Below are 27,841 nucleotides of genomic sequence, written 5' to 3'. Positions count from 1 at the left end.
ATTTCTTACTGTGGATCATAATCCAAGTTTGAAAGCTGCAGACTTTCGGAGCCATTTGTGATTAAAAAAAAAAAAAGGAATGAGAATGAGAAAGATTCCTCCCCTCACTCCCCTTTAAGCAGAGAAAACCATGACACCCAACACTACATGTCTCCTGCTTTATTTTCCATAGAGCTGGCCTCCATGTGGCCCCTCCTCTGGTCTCATCTGTGCTGACTCCAGGCTTCAGGTTTTCAGGTCTGGGATCCACAATGTCAGGTGAAACCCCACCCACCCATCCCCACCAACTGCCCCCTCCTCCTCCCCAACCTGGTGGAGCCTCTGGCGACCAGGGATGCTCTTACTCCCTGAAAGAAGAAATTCAAGGGTGAAATGCACACATTTCCACCTCCCCAGCCTCCTCCCACCATGGCAAGATGCAAAGCGGGATGTCATCCACCTGGACGGGAGAAGATGGCCATGTGCACAGGGGCAGCAATAAGAGTCAGAGGCGACCTACCCTCTGAATGAATGGTATGTGAGTGAAGGAGAGAGTCTGGGGTTCTAGAGTCCCGCCCTAGCAAACCACTCCTTGCCACTCTGCTACCATGGCTGTCTCTAGACTGGGCCTTAGGAGAGCCACTCAGCCAGGCATTTCAGTCCTCATTGTCCCACATCAGACCCCTTCGGTCTACCTATTCCCTGATTCTGCCTCTACCCAGGGAGTCCCCAGATTGTGTCTTCTCAATTAATCTCACTTCATATGCTCCACAACCCTCAGGGCTCCCCAGTGTCAGCCGCCACTGCGTGGGGCAAAAGGAGACTCCAAGTCCCATCCCTAAGCCTCTTTGCCCAAGTCCTTTCTCCGGGTTCCTTCCCTCATCACCCAGACCCACAGCTCACCACAGAGAAATCGCACATCCCTCAGGCCATGGCTGTCTCACTCCTCCTGGATGCTGAGGATACGCAGCAAAATATTGTACACATCTTGTTCCATGTAGCCCTGTAAGTGGTGGGAAGGAAGGAAAAGGAGATGAAGAACAGGAAATGAGGAGAGACAGGCAAGGGAACGTTCTGTGGTTTCGTGGAACGCTCTTTCATCTGTGCCCTGGTTTACAGTGTGTGACTTCTCCATGGCTGTCTCCTAGTCTTTACAAGGAAGATAATGATGTCTACTTGCTGGGACTGCTGTGAGGGTTTAAAAAAAAAAAAAAGACAGTGAATATGAAGCAGAGCACCTGATAGACAACAAGTGTTCAATTCTTTGTAGCTATCATTCTTCCTAATAAAGGAGCAAACGACCCATCTCTTCTTCCTTAGTGAGGGATAATTTGGCTCAGGCTAAAACTGAGAAAAGGCGTAAGGGACAGGAAAAGGCCTTCCAGTAGACCAGGGAATTGACAAGGAGGGACAAACACCTCTCCCCACTCACGTTCATGCACAACCTCTCGATCTACCTAAAGAGATCCAGAGACCTGGCACTGGAACATTTAAAGTCCAACTTTCCGGGGTGCCCAGGTGGCTAAGTCCCTGGGATTGAGCCCTGAGTAGGGCTCCCTACTCTGTGGGGAGCCTGCTTCTCCCTCTCCCACTCCCCCTGCTTGTGTTCCCTTCCTCACTGTCTCTCTCTCTGTGTCAAATAAATAAATGAAATCTGTTTTAAAAAAATAAAGTCCAGGGGCACCTGGGTCGCTCAGTTGGTTAAAGCCTCTGCCTTCAGCTCAGGTCATGATCCCAGGGTCCTGGGATTGAGCCTCTCATCAGGCTCTCTGCTCAGCAGGGAGCCTGCTCCACCCCACCCCCATCCCCGCCTGCCTCTCTGCCTACTTGTGATCTCTGTCAAATAAATAAAATATTTTAAAAAATAAAGTCCAAATTTCCAAGAAATGACAGGTATATGCAGGTAAAAGGAGGAATCCCAAATGCAACAGCCCCTGCCCAGTGTGCTGTCTCTACCTCCTCCCATGCTCACCTGCGCAGCATTCAGCAGATGGTTCCTATAGGTGGAGATGATCTCGTCGTGATTCTTCTGGGAATCCTAGGAGTGAGCATCAGAGCATCAGTGAGAGATCTTGTGTCCACCCTAGCACACCCACCCTGACACACATACTACCACCCCCCACCAAGGATGAGGAAAAATAGAATGAAGTGGTCAGTTGTGGGTGGGAATGCAAACTGGTGCAGCCACTCTGGAAAACAGTATGGAGGTTCCCAAAAAAGTTAAAATAGAACCACCCTAGGATTCAGCAATTGCACTACTAGGTATTTATGCAAAGGATGCAAACACAGTGATTCGAAGAGGCACATGCACTTAATGTTTATAGCAGCAATGTCTACAAAAGCCAAACTATGGAAAGAGCCCAAATGTCCATAGACAGATGAATAGATAAAGATGTGGTACATATCGATACCGATATCTACATCTATATAGATATAGAGATTATATAATGGAATATTACTCAACCATCAAAAAGAATGAAATCTTGCCATTTGCAACTATGGGGGTGGAACTAGAGGGTATTATACTAATCAAAATAAGTCAGAAAAAGACAAATACCATATGATTTCACTCAGATGTGGAATTTAAGAAAACAGATGAACATAGGGGAAGGGAAGGACAAATAAAATAAGATAAAAACAGAGAGGGAGGCAAAACATAAAAGACCCTTAACTGTAGAAAACAAACAAATGGGTTGCTGGAGGGAAGGTAGGTGAGGGGATGGGGTAATTGGGTGATGGGCACTAAGGAGGGCACTTGATGGAATGAGCACTGGGTGTTGTATGCAATTGATGAATCACTAAATTCTACTCCTGAAACAAATAATACACTATATGTTAATGAAATTATTTAAACAAAAATTTAAAAATTAAAAAAAGAAGAAGAAAGAAGTGGTCAGCTATGCCAAGTAGGCTCCCTTGGCCTACCACTGGCCCAGCCTAGACCACTGCCTGACCAGGCCTCTACAATTCCTAGACTCTTTCCCACACATACATCACTTCCACTGGCCACCCTCTTCTCTAGCAGCGTCTATTTCTCTGAGGGCCAGAACATACCTGAAGCTGTAGGGCAAGGCGAGCATTTTCTCCCCGAACCGCTAAGACCTCCTCTGAAAGCTGCTCCAGCTTCTTCAACAATTCCTTGATCTGATGCCACAAGGAAAGAAAGGCAACTGAAGTGGCCCAAGTCATTTCCCACCCCAGTACCACCCACGGTCAAGGTCAGTTTCCTTTTAGTGGGTATGTAATATATGCCAGGTACTTTTACACACATTGTCTCAATTAATACTCAAGACATTTCTTCTTCTGTTCTGAGGAGAGCAATACTTCACTGAGGGAAGTATTAGTATTCACATTTTGTAGATGAGACTAACTTAAGTGACTTGTTAAAATCATACAGCTAGTAAGTAATGAAATAATGATTTGAACCAAGATCTCTTTGAATTCATGGCTCATGCTCTGAAGTCTGCACTGGATCCTGCCCTACTCATGGCTGTTGACCACCAAGAAATAAGAGATGAGTTTTGTTTTTGTGGTTTGTGAGACTGAGGCACAAACTTCGTTACTGGTAACCAGCAGTAATAGGAATGGTGGCAGTAGGAATTATAAAAATAGCTCACTTTTATTTATTGAGTTCATACCATTTACCAAAAAGCATTTCTAGTATTTTAAATATAATGTCTTATTAATGTAATCTTCCTGACAACCCTATCATTATCCCCATAGTAGAGATGAGAAAACCGAGTCTTAGATGAGATTTGGAGGCTTTAGAGAACTCACCCAAGATCAAGCAGTAAGTTTTGAAACTGAATTTCAAACCCAATGTCAAACTACACTATTTTCTTTTGCCATTTATCTACATCATCTTTTCCTTCAACACCAACACAAAATTCCTCCTTTCTTTAATCTGCCCCACTGCACACTGATTGCTATTCTGTATAACATTCCTTCTCTTTGTGTGCCCTCTGTATTATACAAAACATATACTTCCTATATCTTTTTTAAAATTTTATTTATTTATTTTGATAGAGAGAGATCACAAGTAGGCAGAGAGGCAGGCAGAGAGAGAGGGGGAAGCAGGCTCCCCACTGAGCAGAGAGCCCCAGGACCCTGATTCTCCCTCTCTTACTCCCCCTGCTTGTGTTCCCTTTCTGGCTGTCTCTCTCTCTGTCAAACAAATAAAATCTTATAAATAAATAAATAAATAAAATTACTAAATTCATTCGTAAATGGATTTTTTTATGATTCATAAAACATGCCTCCTAGAAACGTACAGCCTTTACACTGAGTTCTGGAGCAATCCTTGGGAAACTCCGGTTTCTAACACAGTGGTTTTCAAACGTTTTTATTTGATTTGGTGTTCTCTTTGCCAATGGAAATCTGTAGAACTCCCTCTGGCTGAAGTGGGTGGGGGGAGGGGAGGAGAAGAGGAGCTAGAGGCTAGTCTACTTTTCTAACCCCCATCAGCCCCCCCAGTTACCTCCCCAGAACCCTAGCAAAACCCCAGCAACCTGGGCTAATCTACTTTTTAAGTGAAAGTGCTCATAACCATAATCCCTCCAGGGCAGTAGCTAGCTGGCTCCGACCGCTCTGCTTCTGAACCCTGAATCCCCAACTGTAACACTTAAGCCCCCTTCTCTCTTCTGTTTATACCTTAGCCTCACCGCTAATATCAACCCCAAATCCTGGAGAAACGAGAAACGAGACCCAAGACGCGACCCCGGGGAACACAACCGTCCTTGCAAACCACAGGTGCTCCGTTACCGGTATTAAGCTGACAACACAAAGACAGAGGCAGGCTAACAACCCCCTAAACACAGGGCCGCTTATTTTCCTTGCCGGCTGCCCAGCCTGCTCACCTTGGCCTCCTTGTCCCGGCAAGCCCCAAAGAGATGGTCCACCTTGTCTCGAAACTGCTCGGCTGTTTGCTCAAACTGCTGGGAGCGCGCGCGCAGCTCGCCGGCCTGGCGCTCCTGCTCGGCCGCGCGTGTCGCCAGGTCCCCGCTCCGCCGCCGCTCCTCCGCCACCGCCTGGCGCAGCCGAGCCATCTCCCGGCACGCTGTGTTATACTTTTCCAGCAGGGCCTTCAGCTCCTGGCCCCACGCCTGAGCCTGGGCCACCAGCGAACCGCGGGTTTTCTCGTGCTGCCGCAGGCTGGCGGCCTCCCGGGCCCGCAGCTCGGCCACTTCCTCGGTGGCCTGGTAGAGCAGCTGCTTCAGCTTCCCGATCTCCTGGCTCTTCCAGCTCATCGTGGCCTGGACGGCCCGCAGCTCTTCCTCCAGCTTCCCCAGGTCTTGCTCCAGAGCCGCCACCTGGGGCGGTGCGGGGGCCTCTGACAAGGTGCCCGGCCCCCTGCGTAGGGCCGGGGTCCCCCGCAGCTGCTGGTTTTCCTCCTCCAGGCGAGCCAGCCCCTTCTGGGCCTCGCGGTGCTGCTCCACCAGGGTGCTGATGCAGGCCTGCAGCTCCTCCAGAGGCTCTGCCGCCGCGCGCCCAGCACTCCCCTTGCCCACCAGGTCTGGTGGCAGGTAGTCCCACAGCCCTTGGAGGCCACTGCTCTGAGAGGCCAGGCGCTTCCGCAGCTTCTCGGTGGCCTCCTTCTCCATGGCCAGTTCGTCCGTCAGCAGCCCCACACTCCGCCGCAACTGCTGCAGCTGGACCTGCGCCTCTGGCTTGGGAACGAAATCCCGCTGGAGCCGCTGGCTCAGGGACTGCAGCTCCCCCTGCAACCGCTGCCTCTCCTGCCCCAGCTCACCCAGCTCCTCCAGCAAGTTGCTATTGCTCCGTCTCAGTGCTGCTACCTCCTTCTCTAGCTGGCCCTTAGCCGGACCGCCTCCGGGTAGCCGTTCCCCTCCAGGGGCCCCCAAAGGCTCTCCCCGGGCCCCAGGAGCCTTCTTCTCCTTCCCTTCATTCTCTTTGGTGATGGTCACCAGACCTGCCTTTGGGGCTCCCTCTCTGGGCTCCTGGGCAGGGGCCTGAGGTTTGCCCTGTAATCCTGCCTTTGCCCGATCCAGCCTCACCAGCACCTGCTCTAGCCTGGCCTCCATCTTCTCCCAGGCAGCGGCTGCAGCCTCCACCTGGGGTGTCCCCAGAGCCCCCTCCAGGACCGGTCTTGACAAAGCCCCCCGGGCAGCATCCTTTTCTCGCCACACAGCAGCCACCTCCTCCCTTAGCTGTAGCAGGAGCTGATTCATGGCTGCTGGGCCCATGGGTTCAGCTGCTGTGCGTATCGAGTCAGCCCCAGGGGCCTGGGGCCTCTCTTTCTGACCAGCACATGGCTCTTCAGTACCATCCCGGCCAAGGGCCTGTCCACCATTGGCACTCAGCTGCTGTCCTGTGGCTTTCCTTGGGCTCTGGGGTGGCTCTTGTTCTTCTGGCTGGAGACTTCCTTGGGCTTCATGCTGAATGCCCCCCGAGGCTGAATCCTCAGCCTTCCTAGAAGCTAATGCTGGCTTGGTTGCCACTGCGGCTGCTGCCTGCTGCTGTTTCCTTAGCTCTTGAATGCGTTCGGCCAGCAGGCCCAAGGGACAGCCCTGTTCCATGCCATCTCCTCCAGGCCGAAGACTAGAGCCCTGCCCTCCAGGAGCTCCAGGCTCTTGAGCTAGGAGGAGCCCCAGCTCCTGCACCTGCTCTCGAATCTGGTTCTCCAGGCCCAGGTAGGCTGCAGCCTGAGCCTTCGCCTCTTCAGTCTTTTGCACCAGCTCCTGCTCCAACTGAGAAACCTTCCTCTGCTCCTCTTCATACTTCCACCTCCACTCATCTGGGCATGGGTCTTCCTCCTCTTCCTCTTCCTCCTGCTCCTCCTCGGATTCTGCTCTCCATGGGCTCTTAGGTGGAGAACCCACCTGAGGCTCAGATGGGGAGGCCTACATAGAAAAAGGAATAGTGCACTAAAGGCAGGCCAAGCTAGCCAAGACCCAGGAGGGGTTTTCTTCTCTTAGACTCTCTCGATGACCCCAAGAATCACTACCTAGGGGAAACCCCAGTGGGACAGCCTAGGGTGGGTCGGAAGCAAAAGGCACATAGGGTCTTACCTGGGATGCAAGATCTGGATGTTGAACAAGCCCCTGACCTATGCGAGAAATCACAGGGAAAATGAGAGTGGAGACAGGTCCTCTTCTAGCCCACGCTTTATTTTCAGACTTTTTCTGAGAAGAACATTCCCCCAGTGTCAGGACCCTTCCCACACATGTCTTCATGGTGCCAGGAGCCACCCCTGTTGAATGGGTCCCCAAGCATCCAGTATCCTTGGTTCCCTTATCCTGGAGACGGGCCAGCTTGTTCATTTTGTTTGCTCACTTATTTAGTGGGCATGGGGCCAGGCACTGATGGGCACCAGGATCTCAGTGTGGAGCAAAACAGCAGTGGCCTGTCATCTGAGGGCTTTCCAGTCTAGCAAGGGAGATGGAGGGTGACCAGCAAACCACACAAATAGATGAACAATCACAACTCATAAACATAGAGGTAGTCGAGCCAGAGTTGCCTTGTGATGGACACAAGGCTGTATTAAGGACTTTTGTGACCATGCTTTGGGAATTTGGGGTCATTTCACAGTAGCAGCAATCTATAAGTTAAACTCTAAACTCAAGTAAAAATTCTTTGTCAGAGGGATTATTTCAATGGGAATAAATGGCATTCTAAGCAGATTCCTGGATGCTAAGGCTCTCAAGGAGAATTGTGAAGTTACAAAAGGGACTCAGCTTTACCTCCCCGCTGCCCCTGCCGGTTCAGAGCCTGCTGCAGCAGCCGACACAACACTTTGTCTTGAGTGCGAAGAGCATAATGCAGAGCGTCGTGCCCTGTGCCATCCATCGCCCCTGCGTCTGCCCCATGGCTCAGGAGCAGTTCAGCCACCTCGGTGCTGCCTTTCTCACAGGCCAGGATCAGAGCTGATCTGTGAGTGGGGACAAAGCTGGGCAAAGGCTTTCCCCAGGAAATCCAGGAGTCCTGCTTCTAGAAATTCCACTCACGGAATCAGATCTCACTCTGTGTGGCGAGGAGAACCACAGACCCACACCAGCCAACAACAAGGCATGAGACCAGACCACCCTGCCTTGGAGCTGCAGCATCAGAAAGCCAGGGGCCAAGTAGAAGGGCCCTATTTTCATCTTTTCTTTATCGAGGTTCCACATAAATTCTTTATTGGAAAAAGGATCCCATTGTTTAGATGGTGGTTTGAAACCAGTAAATTGAACTAATGGATCCAGAAGTATTGATTCGACTTCCAAGGTCATCTATGCTGGGAAGATGGTGGTGGTAGCCGCTAAATAGGAAAGTCTAAGTAAAACTTTCTCAGCTCCCCAAGAGGAAAAGTGCAAAGCAGCATGTAGCTCTTCCAAACAACTTCTCAGAAGGAAGGAGGTTCCCAGGAAAACAGAGACCAATCTTTCTTCCGCAAAACACACGCACACATACACGCGCACGCGCACGCGCACACATGTTTGCCCAGTGGCTCCTTTCTAGAGTGGTCAATGCCTGGGTTTGGGCTGGGGAGATGGGGAAGGCTCACTTGTCGTCCTTGTCTGTGACATTAACTCGGGCACCTCTCTGCAGTAGCTGTGAGCAGATAGCTGCATGACCCCCCAGTGATGCAATCATCAGGGGTGTCCGTCCGTCCTGCACAGATTGTGGGAATGGAGGTCACGAGGAGCCAGGGGCTTGACAATTCTACCAAATGCCCTCTCCCAACGCCTCTCCAAAAGAAAAGCCCTCCTCCAAAAAAAAAAAAAAAAAAAAAAAAACTCTCCTGGGAGGGAAAGGAGGAGGAGAAGGGGGAGAAGGAAGAGGAGGCATGCCCCCCCTTGCCCCACCCTCTCTGTCCCAGAGCTTAGCCAGTCAAGCTCAGAGAGAGCAGCAGCCTCCCTGTGCAGGGCCCTGCCCAGCAGACACTCACATTATCCAGGACATCCAGGAAGGCTTCATGGTCACACAGCAGGAGCACACTGGAGGCACAGCCAGAGGAGGCTGGGAGGAGTGAGGGATGATTAGGTTAAGAAGAAGCAGGAAGGACACTTAGTCAGATTATGACCCAGCATTTCCTCCAACCATTCAATCTGTCCTGCTCTCCAAATGTCATCCCCCACCCCCTGCCTTCTGCCCCATGGTCTCTGCAGCCCTGCTTCCCCCCAACCCCCACCCCCTGTCCCTGGCACACACCTGCCCAGTGCAACGGACTACGATTTTCTGCATCCACAGCATCTTCGTTGGCACCATGCTGCAAACAGCCACAAAGGGAAGCAGCATGGGGCATGGTGGTACCATCCTTATCCCATACCCCGCCTCCGTTGGCTCCCCAACTTCCATAGCACTACAGGGAAGGGAAGGACGACCATGGCTCTGGCCAACTACTAGGGGAGCCAGTCCACTTCTTGCAGATTATTGGCAGCCTTGAATTTCAGCCCCAGTTCTTAAAACTAGGGCCTAAGAAAAATCAGATGATAGACCAATAAGCATGTTAGGGAAAATGATATCTGAGTCCACGCAGGGTACTTCAGGATAAGCATTGGGGAACTTGGAAAGGTCCGGGAAGAACAAAAGCAGAACAGCCATTTGCCCAGTGGCCTGCTGAACTGTGCCTTTTGCACTTTTGGAGACCGGTTTCTGGATTTTCTGCGTGTCATTTCACATATATATTTCCCTTAGTGCTCCTAGACTGCAAGTCCCTTAAAAGCAGACAGTGGAAGTGTGGATGAATTTGAACACCTCTGTCCTCCTTCCACCTGCCAGCCACTCAGCACTCCATCAAGGGCTCTGCTGATGGCTTACAGAGGACTCGCCAGCAGTCCCCCGGGGAACTCTGCTTTCTGACCTGCCCTCAAGGGCCGCCTTAAGCATGGTATCCGCACATAGTAGGTGTTACCTAATGCTTGTGAACTGATGAGTGCAGGATTACCACCTGTCTTTTTTTTTTTTTAAGATTTTATTTATTTATTTGACAGACAGAGATCACAGGTAGACAGAGAAGCAGGCAGAGAGAGAGGAGGAAGCAGGCTCCCTGCTGAGCAGAGATGACCTGAGCCGAAGGCAGGGGCTTTAACCCACTGAGCCACCCAGGCGCCCCATATTACCACCTGTCTTACTGGGGAGGAGAGCGGTCCATTTGACCCAATAACGCATGTGACTACAAGAGCAAGATAGAAGATGCTGGGCCCACTTGTTCCCTTCACTAAAGCAGTACTGAGAGGTTGCTCCTACCTGCAGCAGAACTTTGACACACTGTGGCTGACAGGAGATGGTGGCCAGGTGCAGGGCCGTGCTTCCTGGAAAGAGAAAGAGGGGAGATGGAAGATGGGTGGCCCCACGCATGCCGATGACTCACACGGGGGGAAGGCAAAAGACGCACAGATAATCAGGGGGAGATTAGAGAGAGAAGCTCTCAGCCCCACAGGGCCAGAAATTCCTGTTCCCCGAGTGCCTGGTACCTGTGGTGGAGGTGGCAGTGGGGGTTGAGGTAAAGCCAGCTTGCAGGGAGGGACGCCCTGGGAGGATGCTGGCCAGAACTGATGAGGAGAAAAGTGGGGGGCTACACTCGGAACCTCCAGGAGTTGGCCCCCACCACCACTGTTGCTCTAAAGGGAGAGGCCTGCCGTGGGGCCCAATGCACGGTCTAACTCACCATCCTCATTCTTGCTGTTGATGTCAGCCCCGTTCGCAAGCAGTATAGTTAGACATTCTGTCAGGCCTTTGGAAGCTGCCAGATGGAACCTGCCAGAATCAAGACCAAGAGGCAGAAGGATGAGGGGACTGGGGGATGAGAGCTACAAGAATATTCATAAGTACTACCTGCTATGCTCCTTCACCCCAAAGCCAGTCCCAAAGCTAGACAGGGAAGTTCCCCTATAGCCTGACTTTCTGAGGAAAAGGCTCTGTGGCCTGCTGTCACAAAGCCAGAGGAGGCTGGAAGCAAAGACAGAAATGAGAGCCATAGGCCTCGAGCAAGCTAGACTATTGCTCGAACACAAAAGAGGGCTGGACACTGGAAAGGACAAGGGATAATATCCCTCTCATCCTAATCACTCTATCCAGCCATGTGAGGCTCATGGCCGCTACCACTTTGTTCCTAATTTCCCAAGCTACACACCCTCCTACTTGGGCAATAAATAGATGCTATCTTTAATGAGTGTACCTGTTTTCTGTTTGTTTCATGGGCTTTATGTCCTTTTCTGCTTTTTCTTTTCCTTTTTTGGGGGCGGGGGGGGCAGTTCTGTCAATCCGGACTGTGAGACGGGTGGGACGCAGAGACAATGTCTCTTCCCTCACTGTGTGCAGCCCTTGGTGTGTAGCAAACAAACACTGATAGACATGCTTGCTGGTCAAGACAAAAATGGCCCTGGGGATGTAGGGCTTCCCAGGTCCTACCTCCTTCCGGGTTTAAGGCTTTTAATGGTAACCACATATCAAGGGGGGACGGGGGGGGGGTGGTGCTTGGGAGGGCTCACTTACGGGGACTGGCCATTCGAGTTCAGCTTGGTGGGCCGGGCTGACTTCCTCGAGGCCAGGGCAGCCACGCGCCCCACATCCCCCCGCTGCACCGCCTCCAGCAGCTTCTGATCACGGCGGTTCCATCTCTCCACCTGCTCAGGGGCCATGGGTTGTGTGAACATAGGGGGCAGGAGTGGGATGGGAAAAGGAAGGGAGGAGATGGTTAGGGTGCCCGACAAAGGAAAAGGGACATCCATATGCCGCTGAGAGACTACTGCTGGCCTTTGTCAGCCCTGGGTCAAAAAGTGCTTGGACTCCTGGATTAAAAATCATGTTCTAGTACTGAAAGTGTAGTATTTAGATGTCCTTTTTTTTAAGTCATCACGTGACTATTGGGGTTAAGTGCGCATGCTCAGAGTGATCCCAGCCATGACTCCTTTCCCCTTTCCTCTCTGGGTCTTGCTGGAGCAAACTGAGCCACGCTGACCATTCCTGATGGGGTTCACATTACCTCTCGCCTCCCCAGGCTGTTCTGCCTCTTGTCCTCAGATTTATGAGAAGTCAAGGCACCCAGCTTCACATTACAGCTAGGAGCCCAAATACCCAGCCATTACATCTCTGCCCTTGGGCATTGGGCCCCAAAACTGGGAGGGGGAGCAGAGTTTCTTTTTTCCAGTCTCATTTCTATGCCCTTTATGCCCTTCAGCTGGTTGCCCTTCCCCTTCCAAAACACAACCACCTAAAGGCAGAGATAGGTCTCTGGCTAGGCCTGTGGAGGCAGCGAAAGGCAGCTCCCCTGCCCTCCCTCCTCTTTTCCCTGGCAGGGAGCAGCTGTCCCCAGCAACAGTCACACCTGGGCTTGCATTGTTCTATCATTCCAGCTTGACTTTTTGCAGGTGATGGGGTTAATTACAATAATTGAGGTATCACAGGGCATGAGAGACAGCTGTGTAAAAACACCCAGGGCTGAAAGCCCAGAAAGGCCTGGTTGGATCCAGAGAGAGGAAGGGAAAGGAAGAAGGGATGGATGCAAAAGTCTGTATGATGGTGAAAAGACTCCTGGATGAATATTTTGTCAGCAGGCCTGAGGTGAAGGCCTGGGTCAGCTACTTTCTCAGCTTTGTGACCCAGGGTAAGCGACTGAACACCTCTGTGTCCTCATCTTTGACATGTGGGAAATAATAACTACCTCATCACGTTGTGAGCATTAAGTGAGCTAACCTCATATAAGGCATATAAAATCTCTTCGTAAACTGGAAAAGGCCATACAAGGGTATGGTATTCTTATAACCAAACAGGAAGTGGTGAAGGATTGCTGGTGGCACCTTAGATTTTATGAGGTGTAATCTCAACAAGAAAGAGGCCTTGGGAGGAGGTGGGAAAAAATAGGGTCTGCAGAAACCAAATAACCAAATTTCAAATACTGTTTGCCCAGCCAGGGCAAATCATGTAGCAAAAACAGGGAAGTTTTGAAATGCCCAAGCCATAAAATGATCTCAGGCTAGGTGGATTCTAAGGTAATTCTTGTAATTCTTCACAGTCCTTTCCAGTGCTATTTCGATTAGCCTCTCAGCATCCCCGGAAAGGAGTTAGGGCTGATATAATTGGATCTATTTGAGAGCAGAAGAAACTGAAGCACACTGAGGTTGGATAACTGTCCCAGGTCACACCACAAAACAGGGGCAAAATTGAGACTAGAACCCAGGCCACCTGGCGCCCACTCCCAGTTCGCACCACCAGACCACACACACTGCTACAGAGTTCTGGAAGAAGGTTTCTTATTACCATGTAACCAGTCTAAGACTGCCTCCAGGCCAAAGCCACCCACCCCCAGACGCTACTCCCTGCACAAAGAAGAGTCTCCAAACAGGTTGTTTCTCAAAGGACAAAATAAGCCAAATGACTTCTTCCTATACCAAATAGACTCTGGGACCTAGGAATAATATCATCTAATGTCCCTTGGGGACCAGTTAGCCTCAGAAAAAAACTGGAAGCTATAATTATATCTCCCCCACGGGACACTACCATCAGCTGACCTCCATCTGAAGTTGTCTGTTTAAAATCCTGATTCTAACACTTTCTATCCTTGTGAATTTTGGCATGTAACATCTTCTTTGAACCTCAGTTCCCTAGTGATGTAACAGGCCACAGAGTCAGGGCACGATAAAGGCTAATCCCAATCCCCATCCTTCCCAGCATTGCTGGGCACATTTTGGATATGCCAGCAATTCAGGGGTCAGAATTCTCCCTTCAGGGGAGTGAGAGGAAGAGCTCTTGCTCCGTATCGGCCAAGGTATAACGGCCAGGCTGTAGAGACAGTAAAGGGGCTCCTTAGCAAAGTAGATACTTTTCTTTCCAGCTAGACAGCTCTAAATCTGCCTGACTTATTTCCTATAATCTTGTTCTACTAAGAATTTAGAAGAGATGGAAATTCATCATGGCCAAACCTCTGCAGAGCTAGGGTGAAGAAGGACAGAGGGATGCTTCTGAATTCCAAATCCATCTACTGCTCATCCCAGCGTCTCCGGAAAAGAGGCCCTGGATTATCATCCCAGCCTCAGGGGAGCAATCATCACTTTAATCAGCAGAGTCAAAAACAAGGATAAGCTTTGTATTTCCGCAGCCAAGATTAGGGGGCTTTTGTAGAAGTAATTGCAACCTCTCCTTATCTCTGGCTGTGTGCCCCTACGCTTCCTATTGAGATGGAACACACCAATAGCAGAGAGAAAGAGTGGGTACACCTGTAGGACAGGTGAATGGAAATGGAAAGGCTGTCCTAGAGGAACCAGGAGCTGACTCACCGTTTAGTTTTTTTGTTTGTTTTCTGTTTTGTTTTTTTGTTTTTTAATGCAACTGACATTCCTCCAAGCTGATTCAGCGCCAACTGTTTAAAGCTATTTTCTGGTCCACTTCCTACATAGGCAGAGTAAGCTAATATGTAAGACACCCTCAAAGGCATCCTCTATTTGACTAAAATAAAATGAGATCATAAGAGCTAGGTGTGTGTGTGTGTGTGTGTGTGTGTGTGTGTGTGGCTTCCTATATTCTGGATAATTTAGATTAATTTGAAAATGATCCCTGAACTGTCAGTCCTGGTCTCAATCAAAGGAGGCAGGGCTTTGGCCCTGGACCCAGGGATGGGAGTGGAGACAGGCAGGGACAGTCCGCTGGCATGACTTGGAAACCAGGTTTTGGGAGTGGCCGGGAAGCCTGTCACACTATTTCTCTGACAAACGGGTTCAGAGTGGTTAGCCACCCAGGGAGTGGAGGAATTTATCATAAGGGTGAGGAAGTTTCAGGAGGAAACAATTTGCAGCTGACACTGGCCTAGTTTTAAGCTCTTTGCGATCCCATCCTGACTGAGAAACCAGTTTTCTTTCCAGTTGGATAGTTCTAAAGCCACCTGATTTACTTCCTATGAGCTTGTTATACTGAAGAGAGTTTAGAATGTGTGGAAAGTCTTCATGGCCAAAAGTCTGTAGAGCTGGGGGTGAAGAACAGAGGGATGGATATTTCCAAATTCCAACATTCAGTCCATTGCTCCTTCCAGAACTTTGGAAAGACTGGAAACCAAGGATTGGAGAATCGGGAAAAATGAAATAATCTCCCCATTCCTAAGGGCAGGCAGACTCCACAGATCTGAAAGGAAAGGGAAGTGTGGAGGACTTTCAGTCACTAGGGAAGAATCCATGTGAATGAGAAAATCATTATCAGTTAAGACAGAGTCTGAGTTGCCTCAGTTTCTGGTACCTATACTAGTCATCCAGATAATACATTTTGATTGGTTGATCTATGCGTGTGGAGACTACGTGAAGAAGCAGTTGCAAGTGGGACAAGAACAGGCCTCAACAGAGGTCCTACTCTTGCCTCATAGCTCGCTCCCTTCCAAGCTTCCGCGGCCTGCCCTTGAAGAGTGTGAGCTGAGCATTTCTCATGTTTGCTTATGAATGATACCAGTAAGTCGGGTTAGGCTGCGTAATATTCCCACAGGTCCACAGGTTGTTGGCTACCTCACTTCTAAAAGAGTCATAATCCCAATCTCCACAGAAAACACCATCCCCAGATAGGAGGTCTCTCTATAAGAGATCTGCAGGGAAGAAACAGCTACACCCTCTCTCTGTGTCCCACCTTCTATAATCAGCCTTGTGTTGGGTTCTGGGAGAACGTGGGGGAGTCGAGTGACTTCTACTGGGAACTCTGAGCATATCTACTCTATCCTCTTCTCCTACTGTCATCTTTCCCCAACTCAGTCCAGGGAAGCAGAGAGTACAAGCCCTAAGCAACTGGATGAGGGTTTAGAATGAAGCAAAATTCTGGGGAGAAGCAGGTGGAAGGCCTTGACTGGCCCAAGAACCAGTCTGATAACCAGACACTGCAGTGAGCTGTCCAGGGTGGACTCTGTGGGCAACTTACCCAGTTCCCTGGGGAGCAGCCAGACAGCTATGCCTCCTCTGCCAGGGCCTGTCAGGATGGCGGACTTCAAGATTAACCCACAGAGAGCAGGCAGATGGAAGTCGGGGCAAAAGGGGTGTGGGACAACCGCTGGGAAGAGAGGGGCAGAGGTTGACCGGGGAACAGGAGGAGACTGCTGGTGTGGGAGCAACCAATTGGAAAGAGGGTTCAAATGATGTCAGAGAGCCAGTGGTGCTGATGAGAGAATGGGAGTGGAAGGGCCATGGGGTGAGATGGGGGCAGGGACAGAGGAGACTATGAAATAGGGCTTGGGGAAGGCACAGGCCTTTGTTGGGCTGAGAAGAAACAGCAAGGATAGAGCCCTATGGGAGAGGATTGTGAGGACAGGTCAGGGCTGAAAATGGGGCCATGGGGCAGGACTTGGGACATAGAGCGGAACTTGGGGCTGAGCAGGGGCTGGGGATAGGACAGATGCTCGGAGGTGTTCAGTACTGGGAGATGGCAGAAGTAGACAGGGCCTTTGGGAAGGGGCAGGGGCTGCAGGAAACATCTCAGAAGTTGGAGGTGTACATGCTAGGACGACAAGAAAAGGCCAACGGAAAGGAACTTGGGAAGGGCAGAGGTTAGGAAGGCAAGTCAGAGGCTAGCGGACAGAGCCTTGAGGAAGGCAGGGCCGGCAGGCTGCACTGCGGGAGTGGAAGCGCTGGAAAGACCCAGAAAGAGAAAAGGCGATAGTGCATGAAGACCAGACTCAGAACTTCTGTAACCACAGGGCTTGGACCCCAGCCCCATCCTCCCAGACATTTTGGCACCTACCGCCACCTGTGAGCTGGAGCAGGAGAAGAAGCGCTTCATGGCCGGGGCCAGGGCCACGGGGGGACGGGGACGCGCGGAGAGCGGGGCTACAGGTTCCCGAAGCCAAGGGACTCTGCTGCGGCTATGCGAGAGCAAGCTGTCAAAAGCCAAGTGGGACCCGCCCCGGACCCGCCCCAGGACCCGCCCCGGACCCGCCCCAGGACCCGCCCCAGGACCCGCCCCAGGTCCCGCGGGCTTCAATCGGATACAAGAAGCCGAGAACCAGGCTTAAAACTCCGCCCCTGGCCCTGCCCGACTCTGACGTTGCAGAAGCAAAAAGCCCGCAGTCTTTGGTGGCGACTTGGGCTTGGTCTCAAACCTTGCTCTCCCAAACCAAACCTGTCTCCAGCTCCAACCCACTCGGTAGAAGGTAGCACTCCCGCAGGGTTGCTAAAACTCCTCTCCCAGCCTCACTTCCCCACGCAGGTTCAGGTGCAGCTCCGCCCCAAGCCCCGCCTCGGGCCCGCCCCTCCAGGAGCGGTTACAGGAGGCCGGCAGGTCCGGGATTCGTTGGGTGCGCTGTGGTCTCACCTACTGTCGCGTTTAACCGCTGGTGAAGACACTCTTATTATATCCAGAGACCTCTGGCCTGCGTAGTTTACCTCTGCTTCCTTCCCCCATTCCCGGACCAGAAACCCAAGCACAGAAGAGGCTTTGAAGAGAGCTGTTTGGAAACCAAAGGAGATGGTGGTGCAGAGCAGAGGACTGTGCACGAACGGTGCATGACCCTTCGCAATCTGGGAAACAAAACCTGAGGGGAGCGGGATCGGACTTAATATTGCAACGCAACCTCTAAGTTAGAAAACAGCACAGTGGGAGGAGAGAATTCTTATTTTAAGCAGCCGCCATCTGAAGTAAACCCCGCAAAACCATCTTCGCTATTTCCACTGCCCTTTAAATTCAGATTCTCAGCAATTCTTGCTTGACCATCAGTTACAGCTAACTGGTCTGCCTGTGTGTCCTTTGCTGAGGGATAGAGGCAGAAAAATGTTCACCTTTAGCCGGAAAGGCTTACCTATAGCCTACATAGTTTCAATAAGGATCAAATATGTGATGGTTGCTACACTTTTTTTTTCTTTTTTGAGATTTTATTTATTTACTTGACAGAGAGATCACAAATAGGCAAACAGGCAGACGGGGGGGGGGGGGGGGGGGGGAAGCAGGCTCCCTGATGAGCAGACAGTCCGATGAGGGGGTGGATCCCAGGATCCTGAGATCATGACCTGAGCTGAAGGCAGAGGCTTGACCCCCTGAGCTACTCAGGTGCCCCCCATGGTTGCTACATTCTTAAAGGGTCTCATGACTGCCTGTAAATCTCACTGATAGTTAATATGGAAATGAGTGATAATCACCAGAGAGATCTTGTGAAAGTAGAAATTTGAAGAAGACATTTGTGATTTAATAACTCCCTGCACGTCCCCTCCCCCTTGAGCACTAAGCATATAACCAACAGCTTCATACAGCAAAAGTGCAGCTCTTTCTGCCCAGGGTCCTATCTGTGTGCTACTTAAATAAACTTACCGGGGCGCCTGGGTGGCTCAGTGGGTTAAGGCCTCTGTCTTTGGCTCAGGTCATGATCCCAGGGTCCTGGGATCTAGCCCCACATCGGGCTCTCTGCTCTGTGGGGAGCCTGCTTCCTCCTCTCTCTCTCTTTGCCTGCCTCTCTGCCTACTTGTGATCTCTGTCTGTCGAATAAATAAATACAATCTTTTAAATAAATAAATAAACTTACCAAGCTGCATCGTACAACATCTGAAGAATTCTTTCTTGACCATCGCTTAATGATCCCACAACATTTTTGGTGGCTGGGACAGAGCCAAAGGAGTGAGTATCGATGCAACTTAGTAAATCTATCTTTACCCCCAGTGTTTGTTTCTTACCTATCCTTTTTCAGAGACGTCCTGAATAGTACGACCCTTTGGAATGTGTCTTGACCGAATGCAGGACAGGACCTCTTGCCCATGGTTACACTATGGCTCTGGCTGCCTCGTGGGACACCATTACCTCGACCCTAAAGGCATTGGGCCCAGAAGTCAGACTCTCCTATTTTTCCTATTCTTTTAATGCATATATTCTGGTCAGGCATGGGGTGGCCACATATGTCTTTAGGACAGCTGCCAATTTCAAGACTCCCATGTAAGGTTTCTGCCTAAATAACCAGGTGTGATTCCTTGATGAGCCTAAAATCCAAGATACTCTGACTGTGCTTCCCAAAAGAGACCGGTGGGAGCTATCACCTGGTTGGAGCACTCACCCAACAGAGGACTGCTTCCTTGGACTGGATTGTGGATAAAGCTCACAACAAAGTTGCCTGGGGGCGCCTGGCTTGCTCAGCTGGCAGAGCATGTGGCTCTTGATCTCAGGGTTCTGATTTCAAGTCCCACATTGGGCATGGAGCCTACTTATCAAAAAAAAAGAAAGAGAGAAAGAAAGAAAGAGGGATTACCCAGATTAGATAGGGGTTCCATACTTTCCTTTTCTCATATCTATCATTTTGTCCTTACGCATGGGCTGTTTGGTGTTCTTGGTCCTGCTCTCAGATGAAAGTACTTCTATCTTAGATATATGATGCTTAATATGATATAAAATAGCTGCCGCTGGGTATTATATAAGACAGATGAATCTCAGGCCTGTACCTCTGAAACCAGTAATACATTATATGTTAATTAATTGAATTTATTTTTTTAATATTTCATTTATTTGACAGAGACAGAGCACAAGCAGGGGGAGTGGAAGGCAGAGGGAGAAGCAGGCTCCCCGCTGAGCAAGGAGCCGAATGTAGGACTTGATCCCATTACCATGGGATCATGACCTGAGTCAAAGGTAGACACTTAACCGACTGAGCCACCCAGACACGCCAGTTAATTGAATTTCAATTTAAATGTTTAAAAAAAATAGCTGCCCCTTCTTAAAAAAGGCCTGACCCATTAATGATAAAGGCTTACAAAGGATATTATTAATGGTTGTCAAATATATTGGCTCCCCCAAAATGGAAAGAGGCAATCCCAATCTTTGCAGCATTTCAGTCCATCCTCCGGGACCCGCTGGTCCTGCAATGCAGAAGCAAAGGGAGGTCGACATCCCTTCTCAGGTAGTACAAAGGTGTCAGAGCCATCAAGAAAAGGGGACACTTCCCAGCTCTGAACCGCAGGAAACTTTGGCAGTATTCCTGACAGGACACCATTCAGAAGCTGAAGGGGATTTTGGTAATGGACTCCCACTTAGTTAATGTATTCTCCTCATTCATTTTGTAGGAACTGACTATGGATTCAACTTCCTCAATCCCAAAGGATTCCCCTATGGGCTGTCTTCTAACACACTGGAGTCTATTTGGACAACAGGATTGAAAGAAGCACCTTATCTTCTTCTGTGATAATGCCTGACCTCAGTATTCTCTGGAGAATAATGAAAAATGGCCCATTTAGGGGTTCTTAAACTTCAATACTATTTAGTATTTAGTATTACACCCCTCCCTGGACTTAAACCGCCCACTTCAGATTTCCCCACAGGTGCTATAGGTTGACAGTGACCTTTTAAGTTGAAAAAAAGTGAAAAGTCACAGTGACTTTTTAAACAAATGGACTGACTTTTAGGTTGACCCTTTGCAACATATTCAGTATTTAAGCTAATGTAAGTTTGTTAGTTTAATTAAGGTAGACATGTCTTTGGAGTTATCAGGATTAAATAGAAAACTTTTATTCTACCAATGATTGCTAACAGTCAAATAAGCTCGTGTTTTTTCTGTTGCAATTTGTCCCCAAGGATGGGTTAAAATGACAGTTAATGTCTGTCTCATAAAGTTCTCATGGGTAATTGTTAAAACAGCTTTCAAAATCTTTCCACCTGAAACTTTGAAGTTGAATTCATTGGCTAGCTAAATCTTTTCCAAACAAGATAAAATACTAAAGCATTGATTATTGAACATAGGTTTATGTGCTTTGGCTTCTTATCACAGAGAAACTGAGGATAACTGGGTCTCTTGGTAAATGTGATTTATGGTTTATTGAAAGATTGTACTATGTGGAAAAACATGTTTTTAGAAATTATGAGATGCATTCATGGGTTTCAGACCTAAAGAATTTTGGTGTAATGGACAGTGCAGAGTTGGTTCTACTTAGTTTTCACTGAAGACTAAAGTTTCTAAGTGTTAAAATTCTGCTAAATGTAATTAGCATTGATGGAAATAAGCAACTTTGCATCTGGGAAAATAGGAAATATATGAGAAAGATATAAGGAATGGAAGTACACTTTGTTGAGGGAAAAAGAAGATAATTTAGTCCTAAAACAAGACTGGTGGTTTAGAGAGAAAAGCCTTAGGACAAAATCTGAATGAAAAAGTTGTAGACGGGGATGCCTGGGTGGCTCAGTTGGTTAAGCCGCTGCCTTCGGCTCAGGTCATGATCCCAGGGTCCTGGGATAGAGTCCCACATTGGGCTCCATGCTCAGCAGGGAGCCTGCTTCTCTCTCTGCCTCTGCCTGCCACTCTGCCTGCTTGTGTTCTCTCTCTCTCTCTCTCTGACAAATAAATAAATAAATAAAATCTTTAAAAAAAAAAAAAAGTTGTAGACGGCTTGTAAAGGGAGATCTTTGGAAATAATTTTTTTTTACCTTTATCCATGCTCTTTTTTTTATTTCTAATATTCTCATTTTACATGATGTTTTCTTGCAACTAGGTAATAATTCCATGCAGCACTTCATAAAATAACACAAAATATCGCATCAAACTTCTAATGTGCTTTAGATATGTTTGGTTGAGCAGAAAACAGACCCTCTTGTCTTTTGATTTTATAATCCTACTGTCTTTACAGAAAGAACTAGCTGCACTACAACAGTCTTTCCAGCTCAGCTCTTAGTGATTACTATATAATCCTTAGTTTGCTGAAGTCTGCATCCTTTGTCATTGAGACTTAGTGTTTTCTAGAATCAAAAGGAAGCCACATGTTTATCAAAAAGCATCAGTGCAGGCACCTGTAAGAGCAAGAAGAGAAAGAAAACCCCAAGGTTCCATACTGGCCTCTGAACAGTCTCATAATCTGGTGAGTGGATCAATTTCTACAGTTCTGTGAAGGTGGTCCTCCGTCTCTCTTAGAGTTTATTGTTGTGGAAGGCATAAAGATTTCAGAGCCAGACAAATCCAAGTTTTAATCTCAGGTTCACCACTATATGTAGTTGTATGACATCAGGCAGTTTGCTTGGTCTGAGTCTCAGCTTCTTCACTTATGCAATGTAGACAGAACCTCTCTCCCAGCCCAGTTGCTGGGTGGGTAGATGGTACGGAGTTATGGAGCCTCTGCTGTGAGCTAAGTCCTGGCATTCTCCTGCCACACTGTTGATCACGGCCTCCTTTTGTCTCCCACCTGTACCTGAGAGATGATTTCTATGACAGCAAAGATTAATAGCATGTTCCTGGTCTCAAAAAGTTTGCAATCATCATTCAGCTGGAAATCCTCCTATATAACATTTTCTCCCTTGGGAAAGAATTTTACGTGCAGTCAGGACTAAGCTTGAAATGAATTTTAAAAGTATGGTGGTATAGGATTGAAATTCTCCTTTTCTCTTTGTTAAAACAACAACAACAACAACAAAGCGTTCTTGGATTGTTGGTATGCTCGTGATAAGAAAGTGTAAACAGTTTTTTTCTCTTTTCTTTCTGTCAACCCAAAAAACCAAAGCTTCTGTTTTGTCTTTGGTTACTTAAGCAAGTTAAAAGGTCTCAATGTTAAAGGAGCTCAGTTTTGCTAACAACTATACAGCATCTTGTAGATTCCCTTATTGTTAACTTGGTTAAATGTAAATATTAAATTTATAATCTGTAATCCTTTTTAGATATGTGCTTTAAAACTTTCTGAGGTGTTTTGGGGCACCTGGGTGGCTCAGTGGGTTAAAGCCTCTGCCTTTGGCTTGGGCCATGATCCCAGGGATCAAGCCCCCGCATTGGGGCTCTCTTCTCAGAGGGGAGGCTTCTCCCCCTCCCCTCTCTCTGCCTGCCTGTCTGCCTACTTGTGATCTTTGTCTGTCAAATAAATAAAAATATTTAAAAATAAATAAAAAATAAATAAAACTTTCTAAGGTTTTTAACAAACTTCTGAGATTGGTTGATTATTTATTTATTTTTTAAAGATTTTATTTCCAGGGGAGGGGCAAAGGGAGAGGGAGAAGCAGACTCCCCACTGAGCAGGGATCCAGATGCAGGGCTTGGTCCCAGGACCCTGAGATCATGACCTGAGCTGAAGGAAGATGCTAAACATACTGAGCCACCCAGGCACCCAGCTTCCTGAGATTTAAATGGTAAATGAAGTTTTTGACAAATTAGGCTTATTTGGTATGTTAAGTTACTCCAAAAGCACTGTCAAACTAATAATGATAAGCTGTAGGTTATGTTGTTTGGGTAAATGCTATAACTGTTCTAGAAATTATGTGAAATTCCTTAAGGTTTATTGGTTTTTTAAATATTTTATTTATTTGAGAGCGGGAGAGAGAGAGAGAGAGCGCAAGGCGAAGGGCAGAAGGAGAAGGAGAAGCAGACTCCCCACTGAACAAGGATCCCAGGACCCTGAGATCATGACCTGAGCTGAAGGCAGAAACTTAGCCAACTGAGCCACCCGAGCACCCCAAAATTCCTTAAGTTTTAATATGTTCTGGGATAAGGTCATCACTTGACGTTCTAAATATTAAAGTGTTATGTGTCACAAAAATAACTGATTTCCTTATCAATTGCATTATAATGAATTCTCATATCAGATCTTTAACCTTGTCTATTTTTTTAAAGATTTTATTTATTTATTTGACAGAGAGATCACAAGTTAGGCAGAGAGGCAGGCAGAGAGAGAGGGGGAAGCAGGCTCCCTGCTCAGCAGAGAGCTCTCTCTCCCAGAAAGCAGAGAGTCCTTGGGCTTGATCCCAGGACCATGAGATCATGACCTGAGCCAAAGTCAGGGGCTTAACCCACTGAGCCACCCAGGCACCCCTAACCTTGTCTATTTTTGACTCTAGCCATTTATAGTGCTTGTTCTGATGCTCTTGCAGAATGAATTTTGTCTTCAAGGAGATTCACAAAAAGGACTTTTAACAAATATAGGTTTTTGATATCTTTAAAATCATGGAATTGAACTGGGTAAGAATTTCCAGAACTAATGGGAAAGCAGCACTCAGATCAAAAATTAACAACACAGGACTGAGTGAATTGAGGAAGAAGATTATAGTTTTTTATGACTATTCTTTGAAATATTGCTGGTTCTCTAATGTTTGCTCTTCCAGATTGATGATTTTTCTCTTAAAAGTCTCTTCCATGACTTACAGAAATATGATAAAATATTCTTTTTTTTTAAAGATTTTATTTATTTATTTGACAGAGAGAAATCACAAGTAGGCAAAGAGGCAGGCAGAGAGAGAGGAGGAAGCAGGCTCCCTGCTGAGCAGAAAGCCCGATGTGGGGCCTGAACCCAGGACCTGGGATCATGACCTGAGCCGAAGGCAGCGGCTTAACCCACTGAGCCACCCAGGTGCCCCAGACATATGATTATTTAAACACCTGGCCAATGGGATGGACTCCCCCCAAATTGTGTAACTCAGTTGTCACCTTGATCGATTCTATGTGGCTGGGAAAACAAAATCACTTGTTAAAAGTCAAAGCATACCCACTCCATGGGATTAACTATGAACTTGTGGAGATGATGGATGGCCCCATTTTCCCTATAATTGAATTGGAGAATGCACTTGGGGATGCCCTAATCTCCTAGGACGAGTCATCTCCCCCTTGCTAGTGATTCCTTGAAATTAGGATATTGTTAAGGCTGGACATCAGGCAAAGAAGGCTTCCTAATGGTTTTATCCCTTAGCCATATATATCCTGGGAACCAGGATATATACCTGGGAACCAGGTATATATATATCTGTATATATACATGTATATACATATACATATATATTTACATCTATAGATGTAAAATTACAACTAGAGGCTTGGGATGCCTGGGTGGCTCAGTGGTTAAGCCTCTCTGCCTTTGGCCCAGGTCATGATCTCATGATCTCATGATCTCAGGGTCCTGGGATCGAGCAGGGAGCCTGCTTCCCCCTCTCTCTCTGCTTGCCTCTCTGCCTACTTGTGATCTCTCTGTCAAACAAATAAAGTAAAATCTTTTAAAAAAATTATAAGTAGAGGCTTTAGCCAAGCATACAGTGGCCACATTTAACCAAACCCACCATGAAGTCACTCCAATTCCAGCATATATAGGAGTATTTCTACTACTAAAGAGTATGTTTCTTTGCCTATGGCAAATGTTACATGGGACTCTCCAGGCCATGAGAAGGCTTTCTCTTATCCTCAAACTATCAAAAAAATTTTTTAAGATTTTTTATATATTTATTTGAGAGTGAGCGAGAGCAAGAGGGAGAAGCAGACTCCCTGTTGAGCAGATAGCCCAAGGCAGGGCTCGACCCCAGGACCCTAAGATCATGACCTGATCCCAAGGTAGATGCTTAACTGACTGAGTCACACAGGTGCCCCTCAAACTATCAAAATTTTAACTGAACATGCCAACCCACAGATGGGCTTATGACAACAAATTCCCTGAGTATGTAGTGCTTCCTATCAAGACAGTCAGGAAAGATTACAAGTATGGGACAGATATATATGGCTTAGTCCTACAGTAGGACAACTAAGCAACAACAACAACAGTAGGACAACTATGCTGGGAACAGAAAAACCATACCTTTGATTCATGATCCAATAGTACTTTCCAAATGAGATAGCTCCCTCCAAGAAGCCTGTGAGCTTACCATTATTTTACCGGCAACCCGTTGGTTTGCTACTGACTAGACAAGGTGACCAGATGTCAGAAGGCTAGCACCTAATGGAACACAATGGTTATGTGGGCCAAATCTGTGGCCATGGTTTGCATCAGGCTGGATTGGAAGATGTACTACAAGTTATTCCTGGATTCATGGCCATAGCACTAAGACTAGCGCCAGTCCTGCTAATCTTCCATATCTAAAACAATGAGGGACAAGATCTGTGTTCCACGGGTATGACCATCAACATCTATTTTTCTTCCATCAGTAGTTTTAGAAGATGTCATGTGGCATATCCTGAGGCCCTTGATAAATACACAATTAAGGCCTTAAGTGACTCTCAGAATAGCATTACATTATTAAGCACTAAAGTAACTCGATGTATAAAGCATTTCTACAAAATAGAATGGCAATAGATGTCTTAACAGCAGCATAAGGAGGAACATGTGACATTATTAAAGTAGAATGTTGTGTCCACATTCCAGATGATGACAAAAATATAACAGGATGACTTACTGATATAAATAACCAAATCAGTGCTCTTAAAGACCCTCCATTGTCTTAAAGGTCTTAATGGTTGGTTAAATTCCTGGTCAGGAGGTGGACTGTGGTCCACCCTAAAGGGTCTTCTTATCACACTTCTTATTTTTATTATAATATGAATTCTAATATGTTGCCTCTTTTGCTTTGTTCTCTCCTATTTTTGATATACATGCAAGCAGTTCTTGACTTCTTTGCCCAGCCAATAGATGAGCCTTATTACTCAAACCAATGTCCCCTCTGGACTCTACAGCAGTGGACTTCCATAATAGTTACTTGTAGAGATAGATCAGTCCGTAGGTAAGGACATCTCTACAACCCCTGTCAGCTTGAAGAAGTTATAGAAAATGAGCCCTTTGTCTTTCAACAAGCTTAAAGATTTAAGGGCCGAAGATTGATCAGGGGGAAATGATGAGGGACAGAAGCAGAAACATGTTCACCTTTAGCCCAAAAGATCACCTATGGTCTGCATAGATTTGGTAAGGATCAAATTCGTGCTGGTTACTGCATTCTTTTTTATTTTTTAAGTTTTTGTTTATTTATTTGACAGAGAGAAAGAGCACAAGCAGTGGGAGCAGCAGGCAGAGGGAGAGGGAGAAGCAGGATCCCCACTGACCAGGGAGTCTGATGAGGGACTCAATCTCAGGACCCTGAGATCATGATCATGACCAACTGAGCCACTCAGACAACCCTGGTTACTACATTCTTAAAGGGTCTCATCACTGCCTGTAAATTTTACCAGGTTAATATTGAACTGAATGATAATCAGCAGAGAAATCTTGAGAAGGTAATTTTACAAGTAAAAATTTGAAGACAATACTTACAATCTAATACTCCCTGTGCATCCTCTCCTTCCTGAGCACTAAGCATATAAGCACCAGCTTCATACAGCAAAAGTGCAGCTCCTTCTGCCCACGGGTCCTACCCCTGTCCTACTTACCAATGCTTACTCAGCTGCATCATACAGGGTCTCAAGAATTCTTTCTTGGGGCACCTGGCTGACCCAGTAAGTGAGGCACATGACTCCTGATCTCAGGCCTGTGAGTTCAGGCCTCATGCTGGGCATGGAGCCTACTTAAAAAAAAAAATTCTTTCTTGACTATCATGCTCAAAGATCCCCCAACATCCTCTCTTCCCTGAGGCCAGAGCCACCATTCAAAGGTCTGGAAGCCGAAAGGCTACTTGCTAAAGCTGAGTTCTTCATGTGGCTTACAAGGCACAGCAGACGCCATACCCTGCCTTCTCCAGTCTCCCCCTCCCATGTCCACAAACAGCCCCATGTTCAGGCTGTCCTAAGCCACTACCACTCCCTTCCCCACTGGTGATTAATACTCTTTGGAACGCCTGCTCTCACACTTGGTGGCCCCCCAAGCCACTTTCTTTTCTGTAAAGATTTCCCTTACAACTCTGCCACCCCTGCTCAAAAAAGCACACCTCTTGTGCAGGACACGCTTCTAATCCTTGCTGCCATGTTGCATAGCAACCACCTTTGCCATTATTTGTTTCCATGTTTGTTTTTCCTACAAGACTGGGCTTTTTGGTCGTAGGAGTGGTGTTTTATATTGTTCTCATTGCCGGGCACATGGTAGGTGCTTAATGGCTCATGAGTGAATGAGTGAAAGATGAAGGAGGGGATGAAGAAGCAACAGAGAAGAAAGGAAGGGATACTCCTGTGTCTGAGGAGAGCCTGTTCTTTCCACAGTGGCTTCTCAAAACAGCGCTGCCTCAAAGGAAGAGGTAACAAGCTTACTGAAGGATAGTGTGGGTTAGAGAAAGTCCCATTCTGGAGCTCAAGGCTAGAGAAGAGAGGGACCTCTAGGTGGGGAAAATATTTAAAATGCTCTTTTAA

At 47.6% G+C, this 27,841-nt stretch overlaps 1 protein-coding gene across 1 annotated transcript; it reads right to left on the bottom strand.

The window, feature by feature from the left end:
• Positions 1-96: 96 nt before the first annotated feature.
• LOC111162067 (ankyrin repeat domain 35) lies at positions 97-16,691 on the bottom strand. The gene is made up of 14 exons (XM_022526260.1): positions 16,624-16,691; positions 11,416-11,546; positions 10,589-10,677; positions 10,168-10,232; positions 9,130-9,187; positions 8,867-8,937; positions 8,483-8,589; positions 7,680-7,867; positions 7,008-7,045; positions 4,836-6,839; positions 3,034-3,123; positions 1,952-2,017; positions 883-982; positions 97-347 (listed from the first exon to the last, which is right to left on the bottom strand). Exons 1-13 carry the CDS (start codon positions 16,660-16,662, stop codon positions 920-922), a joined length of 3,009 nt encoding a protein of 1,002 aa, XP_022381968.1. The 5' UTR covers positions 16,663-16,691; the 3' UTR covers positions 97-347; positions 883-919.
• Between the last annotated feature and the right edge of the window lie 11,150 nt (positions 16,692-27,841).

The sequence above is a fragment of the Enhydra lutris genome, unplaced genomic scaffold (genome assembly GCF_002288905.1).
Source record: "Enhydra lutris kenyoni isolate GAN:26980312 unplaced genomic scaffold, ASM228890v2 scaffoldscaffold88, whole genome shotgun sequence".
NCBI lineage: Eukaryota > Metazoa > Chordata > Mammalia > Carnivora > Mustelidae > Enhydra > Enhydra lutris.
The sequence above is the reverse complement of the archived record's forward strand: the minus strand, read 5'-3'. Positions and strand labels throughout refer to the sequence as shown.

What these genes read in the sequence shown, in the direction of transcription:
- LOC111162067 (XM_022526260.1), bottom strand. Translation starts at nt 16,662, where the DNA reads ATGAAGCGCTTCTTCTCCTGCTCCAGCTCACAGGTGGCG. An exon ending in CCGGCAGGGGCAGCGGGGAG is followed by an intron (nt 7,046 to 7,679) that starts GTAAAGCTGAGT and finishes TTTCTCGCATAG; the next exon opens with GTCAGGGGCTTGTTCAACAT. An exon ending in ATCTGCTGAATGCTGCGCAG is followed by an intron (nt 983 to 1,951) that starts GTGAGCATGGGA and finishes CACCACTTACAG; the next exon opens with GGCTACATGGAACAAGATGT.